The sequence below is a fragment of the Thunnus maccoyii genome, chromosome 13, assembly GCF_910596095.1.
Source record: "Thunnus maccoyii chromosome 13, fThuMac1.1, whole genome shotgun sequence".
In the NCBI taxonomy this organism is placed as follows: domain Eukaryota; kingdom Metazoa; phylum Chordata; class Actinopteri; order Scombriformes; family Scombridae; genus Thunnus; species Thunnus maccoyii.
The window spans coordinates 18991029-19015608 of record NC_056545.1 but is presented as its reverse complement, the minus strand read 5'-3'; the positions used below and the strand labels follow the sequence as shown (position 1 = coordinate 19015608).

The 24580-nt window shown below is 40.2% G+C and overlaps 3 protein-coding genes across 6 annotated transcripts; all 3 read right to left on the bottom strand.

Annotated features, from left to right (window-relative positions):
• Nucleotides 1-614: 614 nt before the first annotated feature.
• heatr6 (HEAT repeat containing 6) lies at nucleotides 615-11699 on the bottom strand. Its single transcript, XM_042430630.1, has 20 exons — nucleotides 11291-11699; nucleotides 10018-10125; nucleotides 9783-9923; nucleotides 9575-9690; nucleotides 8891-9005; nucleotides 8690-8791; nucleotides 8428-8583; nucleotides 8093-8340; nucleotides 7595-7769; nucleotides 7149-7355; nucleotides 6858-6957; nucleotides 6408-6775; nucleotides 6190-6312; nucleotides 5899-5985; nucleotides 4053-4187; nucleotides 3841-3963; nucleotides 3616-3740; nucleotides 3147-3243; nucleotides 2693-2897; nucleotides 615-2523 (listed from the first exon to the last, which is right to left on the bottom strand). The coding sequence occupies exons 1-20, from the start codon at nucleotides 11588-11590 to the stop codon at nucleotides 1952-1954; spliced, it is 3603 nt and encodes a 1200-aa protein (XP_042286564.1). The 5' UTR covers nucleotides 11591-11699; the 3' UTR covers nucleotides 615-1951.
• Nucleotides 11700-12864: 1165 nt separating this feature from the next.
• dynll2b (dynein, light chain, LC8-type 2b) lies at nucleotides 12865-14630 on the bottom strand. The gene is made up of 3 exons (XM_042430634.1): nucleotides 14523-14630; nucleotides 13771-13915; nucleotides 12865-13679 (listed from the first exon to the last, which is right to left on the bottom strand). Exons 2-3 carry the CDS (start codon nucleotides 13900-13902, stop codon nucleotides 13542-13544), a joined length of 270 nt encoding a protein of 89 aa, XP_042286568.1. The 5' UTR covers nucleotides 13903-13915; nucleotides 14523-14630; the 3' UTR covers nucleotides 12865-13541.
• Nucleotides 14631-20008: 5378 nt separating this feature from the next.
• Nucleotides 20009-24353, bottom strand: srsf1b (serine and arginine rich splicing factor 1b). Of its 4 annotated transcripts, none has more exons than XR_006099533.1 (5): nucleotides 23841-24318; nucleotides 22023-22207; nucleotides 21752-21924; nucleotides 20897-21554; nucleotides 20009-20574 (listed from the first exon to the last, which is right to left on the bottom strand). XR_006099533.1 is itself a non-coding variant. In XM_042430633.1 (5 exons), exons 2-5 carry the CDS (start codon nucleotides 24032-24034, stop codon nucleotides 21384-21386), a joined length of 723 nt encoding a protein of 240 aa, XP_042286567.1. In that variant the 5' UTR covers nucleotides 24035-24039; nucleotides 24278-24353; the 3' UTR covers nucleotides 20009-21383. The 4 variants fall into 4 exon arrangements, 2 of the variants coding, with proteins under 2 accessions (XP_042286567.1, XP_042286566.1); XR_006099534.1 differs by having other exon boundaries at nucleotides 20009-20986; nucleotides 21306-21554; XM_042430633.1 differs by having other exon boundaries at nucleotides 20009-21554; nucleotides 23841-24039; nucleotides 24278-24353.
• Nucleotides 24354-24580: the final 227 nt, after the last annotated feature.

Genomic DNA, 24580 nt, shown 5'->3' with positions numbered 1-24580 from the left:
TCATCTATGATGCTATCTCATAATTATGAAATGCAAAGTCACAATAATGATTTAAGACCTCTAAACACAATGTTGGAACCCCTGTAAATATTTAAGTAACTGTGGCAACTCGTCTCCTTGTGTGATATTTTGTGTTGAGATCACAGTAAAATACATAAACTGTACACTCTGTGACTGGATGATATAAAAACATCTGGTAAACCTGAGTCAGTGGTTATTTTAGAGGACCGCTGGCAGGTAACGAAAATGTAAAAAAAAGTCTAAAATATCAACAACAAAAAAACCCTGATATGTAAAATTTGCACACTGGTGGTTGAAATGGAAATCAGTGGAATTTAAATTTCAATGTAAAAACAACCTGGGAGTTTCCAAAGATGAGTCAGTTGAACTTTGTGAAAATCAGTGGAGTCTCCCTTTAAGTCCAGAACACACAGCTTCATTATTCCCCCATTCCCCCAGAGACCAACCAGTACACCTGTGCTGGGATAAAACTACCTGCCCCGGGTTTTCTGTGTGTCCCTTAGTTTGTGGCATTTGATTAAACACAACTTTATTTAGGAATTTGCACCACATGAGCACAATATAAGCTAAAATAATAAATGAAATTTCGACTGTGAACCTTGGACTTTATGGCCCTGGGTAGATACTTACAGATTCATATGTTAATAATCTCAATGGACCCATTTTACTTTTTTAATTTTTAAGATTGAATGCAGGGTGTAGTTTTCCATCATATTACTGCTTTCTTCTGCTGACTTCATCATGATCCAAATTCCCCATAATACCATTCATATTTTGAAACTGAACACAAACTTGACTGTAACCTTCACCCAGCACTGGTCCAGCTCTATGACCCTGAATTTGTATTTGTAGTCTGTTTACACAAAAGCTGAGGTCCTATATGACTGCCATGTCACATAATCATCAACACACTTTGCTTTAAAACACAGAAATCCTGACATGAACATGAAACACACACACAAGAATTTAATGTTATATTTATATCATATATTTTGTGATTTTTGGGTTTGTAAGGAGAGGAATTGGCTGTTTAGACCTTCCATACCATTCTGCAACAGATACACATCAGTGTTTGAAATCTAAGGTCAACTTAAGGGAAACAACCTTATGTAAGACAGATCGATACAATCATGTTGAGTAATGCTGAAACTAGAATGTGGAAAAAAAAAAAAAAAAAAAATCAATATTTACTTTTAGTACATCTGATGTGCTGCACAGACGTGCAGTCTGTCAGTCCAGTCTTGTGGATTGCTGCTGTGTTCACAATAGACTATGTAGTGTAGGTCATAATCTGAATTAGGGCTGGGCAATAAGGCTGATATCAATACAATGTATTAAGAATGATTTTCTAATACTAATATGTATTGTATATATGACAAATGTATGTAAAAGGAAAGATAAAATAGTCAAATTGATGTTAAATGTAAAACAAGAACATCAATATATGGATATAATAATTCTGCTCAGATTAATTAAATTGAAAAACATTTTGTCAAATAAGACAGTATGTTCATGTCATCACAATGTGCTTCCGCTGAAAGTCACCCACCCTAATCTGAACTTAATATTTGTCTGTTAATCTGTTCTTAACCTGCAATCTCACTACATGTCTTTGTAAATCAGTTAATCCATAACAGAGTGCAAGTGCAATGAGATAAATAAAAGGATGTTAAAAAGTCACTGAACTTTAAGAAAGAAAAAAGAAATATTCTTTCATGATCTTCAGTTTTTCAAGAAAGTCTCGTGGCTCCTTGTGATGTCTTAACATAAACTAACAAAGCTGGTTACATAATCTTTGTCTTCAGTAACCACTTTGTCAGTTTCTCCTCCGACTGTCTGCCTGCTCTGATCCGTCCCGACCTGAGAGACGAGCTGTCGTGATCTCAGAGGGTTTTCTGAAACCCAACGCTGCACCTGGAGATGTGACTCTTTAAGGCTCTTCACAGGTCTTCAGCACATCATCCATGAAACTAACCACGACCTCCTTACCGCTCTCCTGCTGTGTCTGTCCTTCCCCTTCAGCCTTCAACCCTTTCAGTCTGATCAGAGTCTGCTGCAGACTATTGATTCTCTGCTGAGGGTTGAAGCTGTCCCCCCCTGTGTCTCTCTCCCCCTCCGCCCCCTCTCCTCCCTCCTCAGCTCTGAGATATTTAATCAAACGTTCCTTGATACCCTTCCCTTCCTCCCCAGCCAGCGACGCGGCGAGGGCGGGCATGTCCTGCGACTGGCTGAGCTTGAGCAAGTGTAGGAGTGCTTGTGAGAGTGTGTGTCGCAGGCTGGCACTGTAGCGGTACTCTAAGAAGTCATTGGTGTCTTCGCTGTTCTCGAGCGCCTTGGCCAGGGAACGCCACACGCAGATGAACCGCTCCGTGTCGCCGTAGCAGCCGCGGTGGCCGGGAACTGCCAGGGCAGCGGCGGACTTGATCCGCACTTTGAAGTTCTTACAGGAAGTGACAACATTGCAGAGGGCAGAGAAGGCGTCAGCAGACCACGGAGCTGAATCTGAGATGAAGAAAGAAACATAAGTGAACTAGTGAGGAAGTAAACTCACCAAAATATCACACTATTCCTTTAAATCCTGGTTGAAGGTGTGGTCACTTTGGTGTTAGAAAAGTATAAGCTGGCTGCCGGTTGTGCGTTTGCAAAACTTGCCATGACAGTAATTACTCACCGAGCGGCAGTGCGGGGTTTCTGAAAGCGTTTCCCAAGGCGTAACAAGCGTTCCATCTGACCTTCATGGTGGCCACTGATTGGACCGTTTTTACCAGAGCACGGACGGCGTCCTCCAGCGGGCGTTGGAACGCAGACCGTGTCATCTGACTCTGACGCAGGAAATGAAGCAGGTTCCCGAGTGCTCGTACTGCGTTACACTTCACCTGGCGGGGGGGTTGAAAGTTATCAGATTAAGCTAGTTGACATTAATTAACATTATTATTACTTAAGAAGAGAAGATACTTTTCATTCATGCATGCTACACGTTCTCATAGATTTCTTTAGTTTGTTTCCTCTGACAGAACATAATCCTGTTACTCTCTCAGATGCATTTTGAAATAACTTCATCGCAGAACAAAATGTGGCAAATCTAACAAATCTGAATATTTGCTCTTGTGTGTAAAAGCTCTCACCTTGTCCTTGTCAGCTGATGCGCGGGTGGCTGCTTGCAACATCTTGAGCAGCAGCATGTCTGATAACTCTTCCTGGAAATCCACACCTACACTCTCCCTGATTAACAGATTACACGAGTAAAATCTTTAATAACATTATATAACATAATAAACTCTTTTTTTAGCGTATTCTTCATTAATGACATGATGGATGTTAGCCGTTCTTTTGTAAGATAAATAAGTGATCGATGCTTTAGTTTATTTATGATCAGATTGCTTTACTGCGCTGATATAAAGATGCATGCAGAGTTTTCTAAAGCATTGACTCAGCATGTAGGAGCCATGAGTGGATTAATTTTCAAGTTTGAATGAATTGCAAAGTAGTATTTTTTTGTTTTATATTTTGGGTTATTTTGGTTTATTTATTATTGCACGATCACGGTGATTGATAATCAGGTCACATGGATATGGGCGGTGATATCTTTCTTACATATTGACAATAAGTGTGTCTGTGAGATTGCCCAGAGACCAGGCAGCCTTGGCACGGACATTTGGAGATCGATCGTCAAGGGCAGCAAGAATAGTGTTTGCTGTATCTGCCACGAACATCACATCCTGAAACGAGAGAGAGAGAAAAAAGAAAACTTGTAGAAATGATCCATGTTGTAAAGAGTTGGTGCTCAGTATGCTCATAGCCGTTGGTTGAAGCCTCTACCTCTCTCAGACAAGGGAACAGTATGTAGACTCCCAAAGCCCTGACGGCTGCTGTCTTCACCAGGTAGTTTTCACTGTAGGTCAGTCCCAGCAGCATGGTGATGCACATCAGCTGAGTTTTTTCCTAAAAGCAACATTAAAAAGGTCACGCATACAGCTCCAATGAAGCTCAATATCGGCTGTGCAGAAGAGTTCGTTCGTAGGGAAACTCACAGGCAGCTGAGCGAAGGCCTGCGGCAGGATGGAGGAAAGCGTGTCGCAGGCGCTCGTCTGCAGCGTGGGATGTTGTTCGTTCTGCAGCGCTGCGTTCAGCGGCCCGCTCAAGACTTCTGACCAAAACTGCACCACCTGCATTGTGCACATTAATGTATGAAATTAAAACACATCAGTGCATGATAATTTCTTGACTGTTTTGGAAAAATAGGTTCTTACTTTGTCAGTAACAGTTAAAAGTACAACTCTCTCCTGTGAAGATGTTAAACCAAACCAATACCACATTTTTTGGACTCGTCTTGTTTTTTGGAAAATATCTGCAGCACCAAAAAAAAAAAAACAGTCACTTGTAAATGTTTATAGACTGATTTACTAACAAGATCAACTTTTATATTAAAAGACTAAGAAATTATGTTTACATTACAAGATGGACAAAATTAATTATACATTAATTGGAATAATGAACATGGTGGGTTTGCCTCCCTCATCTTTATTCCTTTAAATCATCATCTTCTTCTTCTTGTCTGTTTTTCCAATCATGGATAATTATACGTAAATTGTGTAAAGCTGCATTAAAACTTGCTGTCCACAGTAAAAACTTCAGAAATTCATTTTACATGGGTGCCTTGTCTGTCTACAGAATGTTTTAGTGTTACTATGCTTAATTAGAAGTTTCAGGGCTGCATAATGTTGATGACCAATTCATTGTTTTGTGAAATAAACTCATGGCACCAAATGAAACTGTTTGAAATTTAATTAATGCTGGATGACCAGTGTTTCCACTAGGATTGTTTTCAGCAGCAGAGGTAAAGGCTTTATAAAAGGTAATTTAAAAATATGAAACAAAATTAAACTTGACTGCAAAACAAACTTTAGAACATATTTATTGACATCTATTTATTCATACATGCCTCTTTGACCCACTACTTACAGAGGGCACTGTATGTTAGCCTCAATGGCAAAGTTTGCAGCCTGGCTGACAAGACTTAAGCTTTCTTGTTTTTTTGTTTTTTTTAAGGAGATCTCTAAGTCTCTGTCATAGGCATGATAAGGTGTAATGGTGAATATTCACCATGATCAGTGGTAAAGCCTTAGGTGGAACCTTGTCTTGTCTACCCATTTAAGGTCCCAGCCTGACAGCCTGTGCTTAGTCTTTGTTTTCTCTCTACTCTCCTCTTTTTCTGCCCTTTCTCCTGCTCCACTTGCCTAATAAGGTTACATTTAAGGATGAGTAACATTAGATAATTCTCTCACATCACAGATTATAAACCCCCCATGCAGCCCTGCGGTACACGCAAATGTTTCACTCTTAGCTTTGCCCTATGTGATGTAACAAGGGGCATCAAATCTGAATGGCTTGTTGAATTGCAAGAGTACAAAGCAAGCCAGCCCACGCCAAACTGACTGGGTGGTCTTGTTTCACAGTTTGTGTGTTAGCAGGCACATCAGAGACCCAAATACATACGCACAAGCACTGAATAAGTGACTTTTTCATAATATGGCCCCTTAAATTCAACTCTATCAAGCCACTGAAGTGCTCAAACACACATTTTCCTTTATTGAGTCTGTGAAATTCGTGTCAAATCACAGGTTTGCATCCCATTTGGACACAATGCTAAACTAGTAGCTAATTTGGGAATCATTCTGTGAGACATTGTCTGTATAAATTCATAGAGTGTGAGTTGTAGTTGTCTAATTCTGATGAGGCCTATTTTATAAACAGTGTTATTACGCTCTCCCAATCTCCAAGTCTTTTCATTTAAAGTCTAATCTCCCAGTCTCTTAACAAATCAAAAACGCCCTGATGTAGAACTGCATGGACAGTGTAGAGACAGTTTGTGCTTACTTGGCTCACGGGGACCCTCGAACTCTCAGGCACGTTGTTCTCTGCTCTGTACTGCTGGATTATTCCTGTCCCCAACTCCTCTAGCAACTAAATAAAAGACAACAACACAGATATCAGTGCACAGATATAGAACTTTTAATTGGCGGTTTATATTTGTTAATTACTGTCATTTTGTGCAATCACAGAATCAGCTAACATGAATGCAGAAAAAATAAAAAGCAAGGAGGACACAAACTTTAAGTAGATGAGAAGTGACTCACAGATGGAGTCAGACAAACTAGAGGGTGTTACCTTTGCTCCGTGAAGTTGTATGGAGGGGTCCATCTCCCCGAGGCAGCGAGCGCTCACCTGCCCGATCTCACACAGATACGTTTGCACCAGACAGATATAACCCCGCACCAGGTGGGACATAACCTGAAACACACAGATATCGGACACACTTAAAAAATAAAAACACCTTCAGGGATGTCTTTCTTTTGTTGTTTGCTGTCTCACCCACTGTCTCTCACCTGTAGAGCTTCTAGTCGTACTGGGGAAGGCTCTAAAGCAGCTCCTCCTGTTCCCGCTCCCTCGCTGTCTGATGGGTCCTCTCTGGGCTGAGTCACCAGCGACACACACAGCTGCATCAACCATGGTGAGGAGTTGTCCTCTTCCCCCGGTGTGCGAAGAATATGGGGGGAGTGTGTTTGCGAAGAATGTTGGGAGGGTGTAGATCCATCTCTTTGTCTCCAGCTGAGAGCTGAGTCCTGCGGTGTGAACGAGCCGCCGCTGCCGCTGCTCTCCGGCTGTCGGAGGAGGAGCTGCACTTCAGGGAGAGGAGCCTGAGTTGTCACCAGAGCCCCGTAAAGCGTCAGGACCGACACACGCACATTCACGTCTGATAACGGAGAGCAGTTGTGTTAAAAGAAGCATGTTGACCTGTTCTCTTATATCTTTGTGTGCACTGACAAAATACAGACCTCTGTGGCGCATGTAGGGACGCATCTGCTTCCATAGTGGGCTGAGCAGACCAGGTCTGAGACGGTGATAGGGAGCGTTGGCCACCAGGTAGGCCAGACACTAACACACAGCAGAGATGGAGATAAATAATTATTCCGGTAAAACGTTTTTTGATATTCAGACAATGGGGAGGAGGAGAGACAGAACACAGCAGCAGCAACCCAAGAGAGAAATCTAACAGTTGGAGAGACTGTTCACATCCAGTAGGCAAAGGAAGGTAAAGTGTGTTTATCAACCGCATGTCGTTGTACCTTTATGACCTGTGTGAGTGTCTGAGGGGACGTCTCAGCCAGCAGAGCCAGACTGAGAGCGCGGTGCAGCTCTCTGATGGCAGTCGCCAGGGAGAAGGAGAAAGGGGTGTAAGATGTACGGGGAGATGCCGTGTCCTCAGCCACAGCCAGGAACTGACGGGAACCGTCCAGCATGGCTGACAACACTTGGAGCGCACACGCTCGTACCTGGAGGGAGAGACACAAGACAGATGTTATGGTCATATGTCCACGAGAATTGTGACAATGACAACATACAGTTAAAATAAAAATGAAAAAATCAATATAAATAATATAAAATTAAGTCTGTCTCTATTAATTTCTGCCATGGTAGCAGCTACAAATGTCAGAAATTAAAGAGCATGTCCAAATATTGAGGGAATATTTTGGTTGTATCATTTATGACAGTGAGTGAGGGTATGTTATACCTTTGGGGAGGGGTCCTTCAGTATAATTGTGAGGAGAGTGAGAGGCGGCGTTCCTCCAATAGGAGAGTCAGGGATGAAGGAGGACCAGTACCCGTACAGAGTCCGCTTTTCTACACCTTTCACCACCGCTAGCAGACAGTGCAGCGCTCCCTGACGCACACGCCCGTGGTTCAGTCTGAAAGAGAGTAACAGTGAGGGGATAGGATACCCAGAAAATGATTTCTCACTTAACAAACTGTGTCTGATTTTGCTGTTAACCAGCAAAATTAATTTTGTCCCTAAAATGTAACTAGTGAGTGCTTTTTCAAGACATTTTAAGGCTGAAGTAATGCTGTGCACACATAAGAAGAAGCTTAAACGTTCAGTAGATACAAAAAGGTTTATACAGTGTCATAACTACATAACAAAACAGAAGAGGTGTTTTATCAGGTATGTGTTGCATGCTGTTAGAAAAAAAAAAAAAAAGGTGGTGACATGGATGGTTTTATCTTTTAGTACCTTAATTTGCTCTGTGCGGTGCCTTCTGGGTCAGAAAACTCTGAGTCAGAGGTGTTTTGCTTCCAGGCGGGGTAGAGAGACGGAGTAGAAGCTTTAGATAAGGACTCTCCGTCGCCTCTGCCTCTCTCTCTTCCCCCTACCTTCTGGGATGCGGGCACCACCTCTCCATCATCCTCCTCTCCATCATCCCCTCTGCTCTCCTCACTAACCGTCTTCTTCCCCTTTCCTCTGGATTTCCTCTTTTTATTCTTAAGAGCAAAACATTTAAAATAAAAATGAGTGTTTCATCGTCAATTTAATATAACCGAGGCCAATGAAAATGAAGGAAGTCTCACCCCTGAGACTTTTCCTGGCACAGCAGAGTCCGTTGGTGGTTCAGTGGGTTTTGGTGTTTGAGCGGATTTGAGACCCTCGTACTGAGGGAGAGGTGCCGGGTAAAGCACAGCCGGCCACTCAACACTCACACCTGGAGTTCCCTGGAACATGAGCCTCTGCAGAAAACAACAGATCCCTGATTTATTACTACAATATAAACATATGTAGTGTTTGTGCAGGAAAAATGTTGACGAAATGATTACAGCAGTTATGATTTTGCACCTTAAGCGCCGCCAGTACAGACCCGAGCTCTTCCCCTCCTCCAAACTTCCACTTCCCACCTGAGAGACAACACTGCAGTCCCTTCAGTGCTGCCTGGATCACCTGCACAGATGAAACACGAGCAAAAACAGGTTGAAACAACATGATTACATGTGTTTTTCCCTGTAAAAACTTTCATCACAATCCACCATTTATCCATACCATGCAATAGAAGAGCTGATCAGTGTTGGAGGGTTTGGGTGAGTGAAGTGTTTTCAGGAAGGCTCTGAAACATACACTTCTGTATTGATCATCCAAAGGTGGCTGACCAGGGATCCTGGAGAAAAAAAACCCAGCCGAAACAGAAACAATTACAACCAAGAATTAAAGAACAAAGCAGACATTTGGCTTAATAAACGTACCCAAATTCCCAAATTCCCAGAAAAAGTTATTGAATGAATTTTAGACTCCTGAAGCAGAACCAGGTGGAAACAAAACTATTTTGATAATCGATTAATTGTTTTGAGTATGTTTCTAAGAAAAAATGCCAAAATTCTCTGATTCCAGCTTCTTAAAGGCGAACATTTTCTGTTTTCTTTAGTCCTCTATGAGAGTAAACTGAATATTTTGGATTGTGGACTGTTGGTCGGGACAAAACAAGACATTTGAGGTTGCATCTTGGGCTTTGGGAAATTGTAATCAACATTATTCACCATTTTATAGACCAAACGACTAATTGATTAATCAAGAAAATAATCAACAGATTAATTAGTAATGAAAATAATAAAATCCGGAACCAGATCAGAGACACTCCATTCATGTTTTACTATAGTCTGCAAGCTGATGCTCACAACTTGGGGAAAAAACGTAAAATAAAGCAACTAGATTAAGGGTGCTAAAGCCTACCTGAGACAGATGTTGGCCATACAGGTGAGGGCAACGCGGCGTAACTCCATATCTGGCTGAGATGGAGAACTATACAGCAGTAGGACTCCATCTTCACCCAGTAAGTCGATGAGGTGCTATGAAGAACAAAAATCTCAACGTAAATACTCAGTTATAAAAGACATCATATGCTTCGACACACTTTGACACAGCTTGAGCAAATATCTACCTGGTGGCACTGAGGTCCATTCCCGTACACGATTGTGGAGAGAGCCAGGAGGACACCGGAGTGTGTCCACGTACTGCACACTTTCAACGCACGGGCGGTGTAGTTCAACAACACATCCAATGTCTGCTCGTCCATTATAACCTTAGAAAAACAGGAAGTAAGATAAAAAATGAGAAAAGACTCACATGTCAGGTGATAGTCAGCACACGGGTAGATGTGTAAGATTTTCTGTTACCTTTAGCTGATTGAGTAGATGATGTACTAGCTGGCAGAGTTTGATAACCAAGTGTTCTTGACTCAGTGGCACAAGACAGCTGGCATGTTTCAGCAGGCTGCACACATCCTAAAATGAAAATGAAGAAGAAGAGTGTCGTTCACAGCAACACTGTGCTTCAAAAAACATACTAATGGACTAAGTCTTTAAAAGCAAAACTGGCATTCTTTTATAGAAATAAGGCAGGTATTACCCAGAATTGCACAAAGCAAATTGTTCAATCAACCTTTTCATCTGTTTTGGACTATGGTGATGTAATTTATATGCACTCTCCTGCCTCTATTGTTAAACCTCTTGATGCAGTCTATTATTCCGCCCTTTGGTTCATAACTTGGATGGTTTTAGAACGCATCATTGTATACTATATGAGAAAGTTGGGTGGCAGTTGTTGGCAGTGAAAAGAGAAAGGCACTGCATTCTATTTATTTACAAAGCACTTACTGGCAAACTTCCTGGGTATCTCACGTGTCTTTTTAACTATAGATCAATGTCACACTGCACTAGGTCCGAAGACTATCTGGTCCTTGAGAATCATCATGTTAGTACTGAGATTGGGAAACTAACTTTTATATACTATGCTCCACACAAGTGGAACAATCTGCAGAAGCTTGTAAAACCTTTTGATCAATTTAAATCTCTTTTAACTGACATAGAGCGGTGTGAATGCATGTGTTTTTGAATTGACATTGTCCTTTATGTTGATGTCTTTGACCTGTTTGTTGTATAATCTGTTGATACTGTAATTCCTGTGTGCTTTAATTATATTTTTATGCACTTACATTGTTTCTATTGTTATATATGATTTGTTGTTTATGTATACTACTAAGTTTCGTGTGCTTTTATGTGTACTATAATCAGGGCATCCTTGTAAAAGAGAACTTGCTCTCAATAGCCTCCCTTTTTAAATAAAGGTTATAATAACAAATAATAAACTCTTAATCTTGACCATCTCATATGCTGACTGAGTAGAAGCTTGCTGCTTGCGGACAAAGCAAAACTCTTTTACACTCTTTGTTTTTGCTAAATTCCCAGTGGTTGCTGTGATGATCTGTTGGGTTGCTAGGGGCATGTGGTTGCTGGGATAACTGGGTGGTTGCTATGGTGTTTTGGGTGGGTACTAGGTTGTTGCTAAGGTGTATGACGTGGGTGCTGCGGTGACACTCAACATTTCAGAGCCTTCAATACAGTACGTAAACTACTTCAAAAGTTACTACAAGAGTAAAGTATGTGTTACCTCCGGTCGGATGTTGATGTTGGGGTCGAAGCTTGTGTTGTAGTTTTCGGAGAGGAGCTGGTCAAACAGCAGGTTGAGCTCCTCTCGGAGTTGGCCAGAGTCTGCCCTCAGGGCTCGTAGCTTTGCGGCGCACCGGGAAAACTGTCTCTCGGCGTCGGACGATGAGCCGAGCTGCCACCCGTCCGTCCCCAGAGGAGTGAACGGGGCGGCCTCCGCTGACAGAGCCACCTGAGGGAAAGCAGGAACATCACTTCGGCTCATAAAAGCCGGTGCCGCTGCCAGCCCGGTTTGAGCCGCCATATTTCTGTCCTAGGAAGTGCTTCTTTCCACTTCCGGTAGTACTTCTTCGTCGTTGGATTTTATTAGGAATTACCGCCATCTACTGAATTGGCTTGTGGAGCAGCAGGTAGGCAAAAACAACAACAGATACATAAACAACAATATATATAACTAAATTCTGGCCGTCAAGTTTGCGAGAGGATAAAATGCGATCTGAGACGGGACTTTCGACCTCCAGTGTTTCCATGGAGATTAATTGAATTTCTCTCACCTCTCATCTCATTTCAAAGTGTTGTTCTGAACGGTTCTTAATGGCTTTGATATGTGCAGGTCTGCTGCTTTACATAGTTCAGTAAGATTTTCTCTTTACGTGAACTGCTCAACACTGCTGATATCATATTCACATCAAATCCTCAGCTGAGGACCTTCACAAACCAACATTTGCCCGTCAAGTTTAGCAGATTATAATAAACAAATCCACGTTATTAAACCTATAGGATTATTATTCTGTGTACATTATACCTCACTACATCAGTTAATTTATACAACAAAAGTGAAAAAACAAATGTCATCAACAGTAAATATTTTAATATTCTATCATATTTTTATTGATAATAATAATATTTTCTTCTACATCATTACTTTATAGCCAATTGCTGCAGAATTATGAGTAATTTCTCAGTTTTAGCTCATTCTGATGAAGTCTCTACATTTTACTATGATTACAGATGGGGTGGAATAAGTATTTAGATCCGTTATTGAAGTAATAACAATACCACATGGTAAAAAGACTGCATTGCAAGTCAAAGTCCTACATTCTAAACTACATATATGAAAATATTGGATTATTATAATTACTGATGCATTAAATCAGCATTTTTAATCATTTATCTTGTCGAGAGGGATTTACTTCCAACCACTTAATATACTATTTAGTAGTTTAGTGCCTCATTTTTTGATCAAGCAGTTGGATACAATTTTAAATTGCTAAGTTAAAAGTACAATATTTCCTTTTGAAATTTAAGTACAAAATAGAAGCATAAGTGACAGTAAGTCTCCAGTTTTGCAGCCTTATTTTTTTGTGGACACAAGCAGAGACACCAAATCCTCTGAATCTGGAAGCAGTTATCTATGAATATTTAAGTAATCATTTTGAAGAAGATTTGACCTGTTTGTAGCCTCAGAAAACTACATTTTGTATTGTGGTTCACAATATGATCAGACTAGACAAGAAACAATATACTGATTACACAGTACAAGCAGGTGAATCAAGTACAAGACACACACACACTATACACATTTTGGACCAATTTACTGTCTCAATGTTGTTTTTGTGCTCAACATGTTGAAAATATCACAATACCAAACAATAAGTTACATTCCAGAGATATACAGCAGTAACATTGTAAATATTTACAACTTAAGTGGAAACAGGAATGTTCAAGCATGTACAAAACCTGAAGTCTCTTAGCATGTAATCTTCTTTATTAAGTGGAAGCAACAGTCTTAGCATTTTTATTCTATCTCAGTCAACACTGAAAATTAAAGGCATTTCAACAAAAAAACTTTCTGTTGCTCATTTTAATTCCATGAAAAGTTATTATACAACATATCCAAATTAACTAATGTACAAAAAGGTCCATGCGTCAATGCACAGCAAATTAATATCTGCAAATTATGAGTCATGGCGAGTCGGTTAGATTTGCAGATGTTGACATGTCAAGTAGTTTTAATTGGCATTTTCTATCAACAGCCCTATACATGATACAGTCCAGACATGAGCAAAGCGTCATCCACTGATAGTGGTAGTGTTGTAGGTGGCAAAAAAACAAAAACAAAAAAACAACAGACTGAAGCAAGCAGGAAACCAGGAGGTAGGCATGTCTGCAGAGAGGCGGTAGCAAAATGTACAGCGTGGCACAGAAGGATTATGGGCTGAATTAAAAGTTGTTTTAGGAGGGCGTGTTTGAATTCAGCCCGACTTGAACAGTAGAATGGCCACTTGGCCCAAGTAGAAGTAGATGAAATGCTTCGTCTCGTGCGTCACGTAGCTGCCAAAGTTCCTCCCAACAATGCAATGCCATGTCGGGTTGTACTTCTTGTCAAACTCCTGCAGGGGAGACAACATTGATTAACACGTCACAGTTTAGAGGCCACTAACAGGTTTCAGGTTTCTACTCATTTAATGTTGATCCGAGCACCTTTTTGACATAAGCAGCGATATCCTTCTCGATGTTGTACTTCTCCATTGCTTGCATGGCGCAGTCCACTGCATCCTGCTGCATTTCATCAGACATGTCTGCATTCTTGATCACTGCCTTTTTGTCAGACATGGTGGCGTTTTGACTGCTCAGGAGAAAAAGAAAAAAAAAGAAAGTTACTTGAATAACTGAGGACAAAACCTTAATCCTCCCCTCAGATGTGGACTTACTGAGCTGTTCTGTTTGCAAATTCACAGCACACAATTAAAAAAAGGTTCACACATTTTTAGGTGCCCAAATGAACATTAGGCACATTGGGAGGGATGATTACAGTAAGAAAAACCTGTTTCAATGTTCATCTGGGCTACTGCCTGATGTTTTAAGACACACTAGAGAAATGATGCACCGATCCTTTAAAAGGTCTGACATGACCTGACTTTACAGGCTGCACCTGCACTGTGCAGCGGGTGTAATGCAGCTGCTTATGAAGCAACACTTAGTTATTTCTGCTAATTTTTTTAGAAAACACACAAGAGAAATCGCTCCTTCTATACACATTCTCACTAACTCAAGTGGTCAGATTTGCAAAGAAAGTGAAAGGAGCCTCGCAGGGCAAATACAAGAGGCTCAAGCGAGATTAGCATGCAAGCAGCAGGAGGCTCAGTATTCACTTTCACCTGCTCACAGGACAGAGGTCTGATTAGCAATAAACACAGCAATTCACACTAACACACAATGCAATTAAGTCTTACCGTATCTCAGCTTTGATTTAATGTTTAAAGGTGTGCGTAACGTGGAGCTGCACAGTCCTTCGTTGATTTTATGGAAGGAAAAACGTGCGTCTCCGCCCCGCCCTTCACGTCACATCCGCAGTCTGATTGGCTGCAGTGGAGCCTCCATCCGGCTGACGGCGTTTTTTACTTGCGGTCACTGGCTCCGCATCTTATTTCCACCCAGAATGCACCATTTTCACCCAGCCCGATACATCCCCCCTCCCTCCATGCCCTCCGCCTCCCTGCTCCCTACCAGCGAGGGCGTGATTGATCCAGGTGATCGGGTTAATCGATGGTATTGATCCGCTCATCTTGGAGAGCTTGCAACACATCCAGATGTAGATTAGACTCAGAGAGGAGGCGAGGCACGAGCTCGATAGTCAGTGTTGGGAGTATTGATCTCATGCCAGTTGAATTAATAGACAAAATAGAGGAGCATACCATTATAAACCAGACACACTTCACCATTGCTGGATCTATAAGCCCCAGTTTGACTCTACCATTAAAGCTCAATGTGCAGTGATCCTCTAACCATCTCAATGAATAATATTCGGTCCACTCAATGTTAAAATATTATGATAAGTAATATAATGATAAATAATATGATTTTAAAAATATTTAAACCCCTTTCCGAAATGCCAAATCCCATCATATTGTCCCCAAAATCATGAAAAGACCAAAATTTACAGTTCACATTTCTCACACAGTTGTCTTTATTTTGGATTTTCAACACACCCAAAGTTTCCACTTCCCTAAATGCAGCATAATATAACATCCAGGTCTACTTTTGGTAGCCAGGATAACATGAAAAATACCTGTTCTGCTGCCAGACTGATGTATGACCCTGGTCAGGACACCAATAAGATGCACCTGTTTTCAGTTTTTTTCAACCACAATAAAACATACTGTAACTTTATTGAAAGCTCAGTTTACCTCTGAAAACATACCAAATGTAAGTTAAGGTCCAGATCAAATTATGCACTTCACTTCTTTTAAGGGATTAATTGAGAATAAGGACTTTACATTTAGGATTAAAACTGGGGTAATAAAGGTTGAGAATCAGTGCAGCATATAGTGCTGACAGTTACAATCGGGTCTCCTCTGTTGGATGGTCTTCATGTGAAATGCAAGGAAGAGTGTTTGTCTGTGTGTTAAAATGCTGCTGGTGGGAGACATAACATTCCCTCCTCACACATAAACAAGATTATTTTACTGCTGGGATTTGGGAATTTATTTACACCACAAACACAATGACCTTCTTTCTCTCCTGAGGGCCAAATAAGAATTGCAGGTTGGCTAATCAGTATGCAGTAAATAATTTCTTCTATTAGTGCCTTAGTGTATATTTGCTCTGAGAATTAACACCTTGATGTTGCTAACGAATGCTGGAGTCACACACACTGTGTATAAATTTAACTCACCTAAGGCCATGTATTGAGGCATAATATAATACCAGAAAATTACTGAACATTTCATATATTATGCTGCTCAGGTTGTGAACATTAACTAGGCTGCCAGTAAAAACTGGTGTTTCTGTCTTCTAAGGCAACAAAAGGCGATGAGACAACTTTGAGTTGCTGCTGTTTTAGCTTTTTGTCTTGCAAATGTTGAAAGGTAAACATAGTAAGATTCACTAAGGGATTCGATATTGGAGGGCTGAAGGGATTTGATATTGGATTTCATTTTGTTAAAATGCAATAGCTCCTCATCCTTACCGATAATCATATTTGAAAATTGAAATATATAGCCTATATATATATGTAATATAAAGGCCAACAATATTTTTTACATTTTACATCAGCACATGACATCTTTAATAAGCACCTATGTATTAGGAAATTGTGACCACATGTACTGAGTGGGACATTTTATAGTTGACAAATAAACTTTGGTGGACAAACTACAGTATTAAATGGTGTCACTGTTTATAAAGTGCCTCAAACATATCTTTGGCATTTCTGTACTGTGTACATATACACAGATACCAGTATATCCACCATGAGCTAATATCTGTCTTTATCTGGCTATTTCTACTAGGAACGAACTAGTAACCACCTAACAAGGCTGTTGCAACTGTCCAGAACACCATAGGACTCACTTAACAACCACACAACACCCTAACTTACACCCAACCACACCCTACCATGCACCCACACCAGTCACCTAGCAACAACCTCAATAAACCCTAGAAAACCTACAAACACCTGAGGAAATTTGGCTATTACAACCATTCAGCAACACCCAAGTAAAACTACTTAACAAGTATAATTTCTATAGAAAACTGATTTGTATTTATAGTTGTTTGAGTTTGTTTAAGTGTATATGTGTGAATGAAATGTCACAATGAACACCACTTTGAAGAAGTACACAAATCTACATTGTAAAAATATACAAAAAAATAAAATGAGGTTTTCCTATCATAGTTATTTAAAGGATAGGTTTACAATGTTTCAAGTCTGTCTTAAAATAAGTCAGGTGCCAAAATGAACACAGACAGAGGCTGTAATCATTCCTACTGGCTGTGAAGTAAGTGATGGAGGCCAAAATCCACAGTGTGTCTACATAGTCATTTTGAACAAAAAATGCATTTAAAAGTTTATTTGAAGCTTATATGAGGCCTCAGCAGTCTGAGTTAGTCATAGGGTCATAGGGTCAAGTGGATATCTGCCACATTTACAATCTTTTTAGCATCAAATTCCCTCTTTGTGTTTCTGTGTTGAACTGCGGCGGAAGACTAGCAACAAAAAGAGGGACTTTGGCACTGAAAAGACTGTAACATTGAAAGATATCTACTTGATTTGACTCATTTGGACTGAAGCTTTATATTAGCCTCAGATAAACTTTTAAATACATTTTTCTACAGGAGGCTTGTGGATTTTGGTCCTCATCGCCTACATTGTAAGTGCATTATGAAGGGATCTTCTAATGGTCAGTATGAACAGGAGGAATGATTATGGCAAGAAAAACCTATTTCAGTGTTCAGTTGGGTACCTGACTGTTGTTTTAAGACAGACTTGAAGAATAGTGAAATCGTCCTAAGACTGAAACACCAAGCTCTCCCAGAAGTCAGGGAAACTATGATACAGACATGTGGCAAAGTGGTAACCTAAAAAGTCATTGATGGAAGTTTTAACATAAAATTGTGTGCATTCATTTATTAGAGGAAAATGTTTCTCAGTGTACAGGACTGTATGTACTGCACAGAGGCATCTGTAAGTTAGCTGTCCACTAGTTTTGAGTGATGTTACACCTGACAGTATGATAAATGGATCCATGTATTTTATCAACAATAATATGAAGTTTTCTATTGAAGATCCCCTCCAGACAAATTTTTAGATGTATATAAAATACTCTGCTTTGAATAGTAATTAGTCTGATGTTTTTTTTCCATAAATAAAGTTCAATTACCTCGTTCAAATCCTTAAAATGTCATCTCCTCCTTCTCCCCCATTATATGTACATATTTTTCATTTCAGAAGTTTAACTGCTGGACACAAGTTTCAAGTTTCCACATCACACTTTTGTAGACTGAACGTTGGACCAGGATTGGCTTCAAAACTACTTGTGATGTCACAAATCCTGCTCATAGGCCGACCTATTAAAATCAGATTTTCAATGAGCTCAGAGAATTTTTCCATTTTCAATAGATGAATGTGTCTTCTAGTGTCAAACTCTGCACAAACATCATTCTGCACAGTGAAGCTTGAAAATTCAAATGTAAGAACAGGAAGAAAAACATATTTTTGAGTGGACAGGGACTTAAAGATGACTAGTTTCCCTGTTTAAAAAGTTATATAGGGGAGATAAAGTTAGGACCTGGCTCACCTCAGGTCCTCGAACTCCGCAAAGGCTAATGGTGGTCCTCCTCTTCAGGTTTTCAGATCGATATCCGAGTTATACCGTATTTATAAAACACGTCCTTTTCACCAATAATAACAAACTTATTCATGGATTTTACCCAGCTAAGATATGTTTTTAAAAATTCAGAAAAGCTATTGATAAGTTGTACATTTTGTTTTATCTCCCCTGAGGCTGCTGTTCACTCATTTTGTCCCTTCTGTGACTCTTTTGCAATAACGTGTATCTTTATCAACAGTCATATTGATGTACATTTTATATTTTGGAAATATGTAGTTATATGTAGAATACTAGAAGATGACTCTAATAACTCAAATTTACAGGTAAAACATCTGCTGTAAACCCTACAAATACCTGTTTTTTGTTTCAAATCTTGTGAACTGCAACTACACTGAGACTGGAGTTGGTTTGTTTTATTACTTTGAGGAAGAAGAAACTGTAATTGTTTTATATGTCAATAAAGAAGGAAAGTTACAATATTAGGTGAAATTATTACATATGGCCATCAAAAAGCCCAAGAGGCCATTAAAACAAAAATATCAAGCTTTACTGTGGTTCAATCCAGCAAACAGTGTGTTGCTATCAAAAACCCTAGTTAATTGTACTGTATATAAAAGTTATAAATGTGCACTGGTGGAAAGTAACAAACACTTACTCAAGTATTGTTCTTGTTTCCATTTGTGCAGTTTCATATTTCACCACTTTTCAGAGGCATATATTGTACTTCTTCCTCTCATACATCATAGCTACACTTACTAGTTACTTTGCAGATTCAGATTTCACATATAAAACAAATAATGATCTAATAAAATGGCATATTGTTGTAATTTACTGTTAAAGGACTGTATTTACAGTTTTATTGCTATTTTTACTGAATGATTTGATTTCTTACACCATTGTATGTCATTTGATTAATAGAGTTGCAACTAACAATTTTCATTATCAATTAATCTGTTGATTTCCTTGATAAATCAAATAGTTGTTTGGTGCAAAAAATGTTAAGTTTCCCAGTTTTTCCCACAGTTTTGTCTCGACCAACAGTCTACAATCCAAAGATATTTAGTTTATCATGGAGGACTAAAGAAACCAGAAAATATTCACATTTGAAAAGCTGGAATCAGAGAAATTGGAAATTTTCTTCTTAAAAAATGACTCAAAGCATTTATCAGAATAGTTGGCGAATTATTTAAGAGTTGGAAACTTATCGATTAATCATTGTAGCTCTAGACTAATGCCACCATAAATATTGCTAAAGATTCTCACCGATCCATCCATCCCAGTCATATGTGGGACATTAAGCATCATGTTATCTGAAGTGCCACCATGTGTGAAACCTGTGTGTTACTGATCTTCAAATACACTTATTATTAATCTTCAGCTGTATACACAGTTCATTTCATTGTAACAGGCACTTGGAAAGGCTGAGGTACAATTTGAAGGAGGCCAGACAAGCTATAATAAGTAGGTGCCTTGTACTGATGAGTCAAAATATTTTAAATATAACTGAATGTGTTGCATATGTGTACATGTGTTCCATGTTTTTGTGCCAAACCTTTTTTTTTTTTAATGAATACAGAGAAAGAAAAATGACCACAAAGAAAACCCAAAACATTTAACCTATGTTAAACTTTTATTAAAAGAGAATAAAGCTTTACGATATTGAAGATTATACTTAAGAAAATCAGAAATGATCTCCTCAGGAAAAGACTGACCTAAGAAAATGATACAAACCACATTAAGGTAACATTCCCACCCTCCCTCCCTCCCTCCTCCACTGTTACAGGTTGCCCACTATTTACCACTCTCCTTACGCGTGTGGATCCATCCTGCACCTCCCAGCCCTCCTCCTGGTTTTGATCCGAGCTCTGCTCTTCTTTTTTTTTATAATTTAAAAAGCAAAAAAGTAATCGCGATGCCGTCAGTAATCGTGTCTCTGAGGTCCCACACAAAATGGAAAAAATAATTTGGATTATTTGAACGCCAATTTAGCTTTAGTTTAGTTTCCGGTTTGATGGGGTTATGTGGACAGGGCCGGGTTCGGGATCCCCCCCCGGGTAAAATGCTCCCGTGCTCCTGCTCCATGTATCCATCCTGACGCCTAAATCCTAATCCTGATCTGATCCTGAATCCTGATCCGGCTCCGGAATGGTGAGACAATGAGCCCAGTCCAAACCTTCAGAATACCAGCAGAACCAAAGAGAAGGAGGCAAGTTAGAATCACACCTTCAAAATTAAAAAAAAAATCTGTCATTAAATGCATCTACGAGGGAGTTCACTTTGAGAAAAACAAGGGACACCATCTACATTAAATTCCAAAAAAAAAAACCAAAAAAAAAAAAAAAACCTAAGATTTACTTTGGATACTGAGAGATAAGCAAAAGCACAAGCTTTGGGTCTCCAAAGACAAAGTAGTATACAAACTTATTACTACTGAAAACATTCAACAATGGCACTCCATTGTCAAGTGTATATAAAACACTGCACAGCCATCATACCATTGGGTGCCATATTTGACTCCTCCTCCTCCTGTTTATCTTAATATGAACTGTTTCCTCTGTTCCCATCCTATCCTGTTCCTTTGAACTCTATAGAGAGACACACAAGAAGGTCAAAGTACAGTAGTATATGCTTTAAAGAAGTAGAATCTTTCCAAATGAAAGCATACAATAAGGACAAACAGCAGAAGAAAGGTATAGAAAAGAGGGAGAGATGGTTAGCAGAAAAATGATGATGAGAAAAAGGGGAGAGAGGGAGAAGAACGGCAAACCAAGAGTGAAACGAGGCCACAGACCAGACACATCTGGTGCGCAAAAATGAAAACTGCAACAAAAAGTGGAGGAAAGGAGACAACACAAAAAGACAGTGTAAACAGGTAACACGTGAGACGCTCAGTGGTGAGTATACAGGGTTTGTTATGTGACGTGAAGATTTCCTCTGCGGCTCCGAGGTACACCACTGCTTCGGTTAAGGGTCGAGGCGAGTCTAGGTGCGAGAGCGGGAGCGGGAACGCCGGGGAGAGTAGCGCGGGGAACCTCTGCTGCGGCGAGGGGAGTAGCTGCGCGACCTGCTCTTGCTTCGGCTGCGACTGCGGGAGCGACCGTAGCTGGGGCTGCGAGGACCGTCCATCTTCACACGAATGTAGGCCGTCTCTCCCTAAACACACAAACACACACACGCAACTAAAAATACATTCCCTATGTGGAGTCTTCTAAATGAGACTCAGGTAGACAGAAGTTACCAACATCATAATAGATGTTTTTGGTGACATATAATTACTCAAAACCGTATTAAGCGTGCTCATAGATGACTTATTGTGCTTTATTGTCTTACTATTGTAATCCTTTACATACCTCATGAGAGCGAAACTTGGTGTTGTCAAGTTTGCGGACAGCGTAGGTCATGTCTTCTTTGCGTACAAACTCCACCACTCCAGTGCCGTCACGATTCACATCGGCGTAACACACATCGCCTGCCTCTCGCATGTGATCCTTCAGGTCCTGCCAGCTTCCACTGGGGGGAAGACCTGACAGGAAAAGGTTGGCGTAAGACTTATTAATTCAACTATATGCTTGAAATAAAGAGATTGAGCAGAACCTGCAGCCATAAGGACCAGACACCCACCTGACACGACAACCCTGTGCTCCGAGCGTCGGGACGGGGGACCATACCTCCCCCTCGGGGGTCCTCCCTGTGCTCCACCTCCTCCACCACCACCTCCTCCTCTTCCACTTCGGGGGAACTCAACACGCAGGCGGTAGCCATCGTAGTCATAACCATCACGCCCGTAAACAGCATCCTCAGCATCCCTGTGAAATACAACAGTTATCAATCATCTTTCCAGCTTTACTAGTCAAGGAACCCGCATATCAGTTAAGCTGATTTTGTTTTGGCTGCAACATGTTATCTTACAACTTCTGGCCTATCATCATGAAACTAGGGATCAAAAAAATGCATCTTGCTCAATTAGTGTATGTCCTGCGGATGGAAATCTGGAGCGGAAAACACCTTTAAGTGTTTAGCTTGAGTACATGAAAGTCGTGAGAATTTAATGTGCTCAGTATTATTCACAGGCACTTCATGGAACAAAGAGCACAACGAGGCTTGGACTGACAGCCGCTGTGGACAGAGTGGCATTTCAAGCTTGCACTTTAAAGCTTGCCTGTTATTTGTGCACATGTTGAGTGTACTAAATTATCTCCCTCTTCTGACCTCCTTTCTTCATTGTGTTAAACACTGACCGATCTGGGAAGCCCTATTTTCCACTGTTTTTTTGTGGAAACAATTATTTCATTGATATGTTGACTTATTTAATAGCATTTTCTTTCAAGCTTTATTTAAGATAACAATAATAAACCTCAGGGCTGAGTGGTAACATAATCTTAGGGTCTAAGTTTGGAGGCAGCTACATCCCCATACTCCAGATAGGATAGGAAAATTGATTCAACAATCCTCTTCCTACAAAACAAGGAAAAGCCTCTTCTAATCCTGTAGAAAAAGGGAATTTTTTGTCGTAATTTCCAAATAAGACGCCTAATGTGGTATTTAGCCTAAATGTAAACTTGTTGTTGATCCAGATGCCAAGAGACTTGTATTCTGTAACTCTTTCAATATTTGAACCATTGATAGTTAAAATATGCAGATTACAGCTGTTTATGTTATTGGATCTGAAGAAAGCCCTGAATTTTGTTTTATTTGTGTAAAGTATCAGTTTAAGATTAGTGTGAGAAAGTTGCAACACATGAAAGCAGAGTTGCAGTTTCTCTATGGCAAATTGAACAGAATCAGCAATACACTACAATACTAATTTCACTAATAGTACTAATTTTGAGTAAGTCTACTCCTATTTAGGGTCTTTGTTCAATAACAAGGGTGTAGTAAATAACTGTTTTAACAGTCTTTGTATGAGGAAAGTCACCAGTGTTCAGCATCAGAATAAAGAACAAAGAAATACATTTTACAATGTTTATTTCCCATTAAAATATAGCTAGTGGAGCTGAAAATGTACAGTCTCCCATAAATAAATGTACAAAGGTACTTTCATATCATTTTCCAGTTGTGTTTTAACTACAACTGGGTTGAGATCTAGCAGGTATACCAGCACATGTTTGTTGGGTGCCAGTTTCTTATGGATACACCTCGATTAACAACACTCAGTGAGAGTAGACTAAATATTAGACACACCTCTAAGTGTGAGGCAACACAATACAATCAAACAGCGCCAAAAACGACACCGTCCAAATAAAATGGCCATGAAGTTAAATCACGGTCATTGTAACCTTCATGAAGGCAGACTTTACTGCAGGTTATACATTATAAACTCACACCTGAGAGACGTACCCGTATATATGAGTGATATAAATGTGTATATAATTTGAAAACAGGTTTGGGGGATTGTTTGGAGATAACGCCGAGGCGTGGTGGAGGAGCGCGGCAGCTCACCTCGGGTCCTCGAACTGCACGAAGGCAAACGGCGGTCCTCCTCTCCGGTTCTTCAGATCGATATCACGAATGGCTCCGTACTTGTAAAACAGATCTTCGACGTCTTTTGAGCGAATATCAGGAGGGAGATTCCCCACATATATCCGACAGTCGTTGCTCCCCGCTGGTCCTCGGACGACACCACCACCAGACATGTTGGCTAACACACACAAAGCTCACTTAGCTTAGCTTAGCTTAGCTTAACAGTTCAAGGAAGTTAGCAAGCGAGCTAACAGGTCTTCTGAAGAACAAACAGTACAATAACGCTTCCGTTGTCGTGTAGAGCGACACGTTGAATGTCTAGTTACAGTGGCGTCTAAATGGGAGTTGAAATCCTTCAGCGAGGATGTCAGAAACAATCGCGTTAACAACAGCTAAAACTTACAAGCTGCTCAAACCTTTCAAGTAGCTTCACGCTCTTCTTCAGTGACGATGAGCGGGTTGAAACATGGATGTAGTTTTAAAGCTGCACACAGCGCCACCTGCTGTACTGGAGCTGTAAAGGATGAGTTCACAATGTCTTTAAATAACAATGAGGAGCACAGATGAACATTTAAATGTTTTTCTTGCTGTAATAATTCCTCCTGTTCATACTGACCATTAGAGGATCCCTTTATAATGCACTTACACTGCAAGAGATGGGGGACAAAATCCACAAGCCTCCCTCTGTGCAAAAAATTAACAGTTTATTTGAAGCTAGT

Coding starts and splice junctions, on each gene's coding strand:
- srsf1b (XM_042430633.1), bottom strand. CDS start 24,034: ATGTCTGGTGGTGGTGTCGTCCGAGGACCAGCGGGGAGCAACGACTGT. Junction 22,208..23,840: donor GTGCAGTTCGAGGACCCGAG/GTGAGCTGCCGC, acceptor TGTATTTCACAG/GGATGCTGAGGATGCTGTTT. Junction 21,925..22,022: donor GCACAGGGTTGTCGTGTCAG/GTGGGTGTCTGG, acceptor TTTTCCTGTCAG/GTCTTCCCCCCAGTGGAAGC.
- heatr6 (XM_042430630.1), bottom strand. CDS start 11,590: ATGGCGGCTCAAACCGGGCTGGCAGCGGCACCGGCTTTTATGAGCCGA. Junction 10,126..11,290: donor ACATCAACATCCGACCGGAG/GTAACACATACT, acceptor TTTTCATTTTAG/GATGTGTGCAGCCTGCTGAA. Junction 4,188..5,898: donor CGAGGGTCCCCGTGAGCCAA/GTAAGCACAAAC, acceptor TGCACAATGCAG/GTGGTGCAGTTTTGGTCAGA.
- dynll2b (XM_042430634.1), bottom strand. CDS start 13,902: ATGTCTGACAAAAAGGCAGTGATCAAGAATGCAGACATGTCTGATGAA. Junction 13,680..13,770: donor TCGCTGCTTATGTCAAAAAG/GTGCTCGGATCA, acceptor TCTCCCCTGCAG/GAGTTTGACAAGAAGTACAA.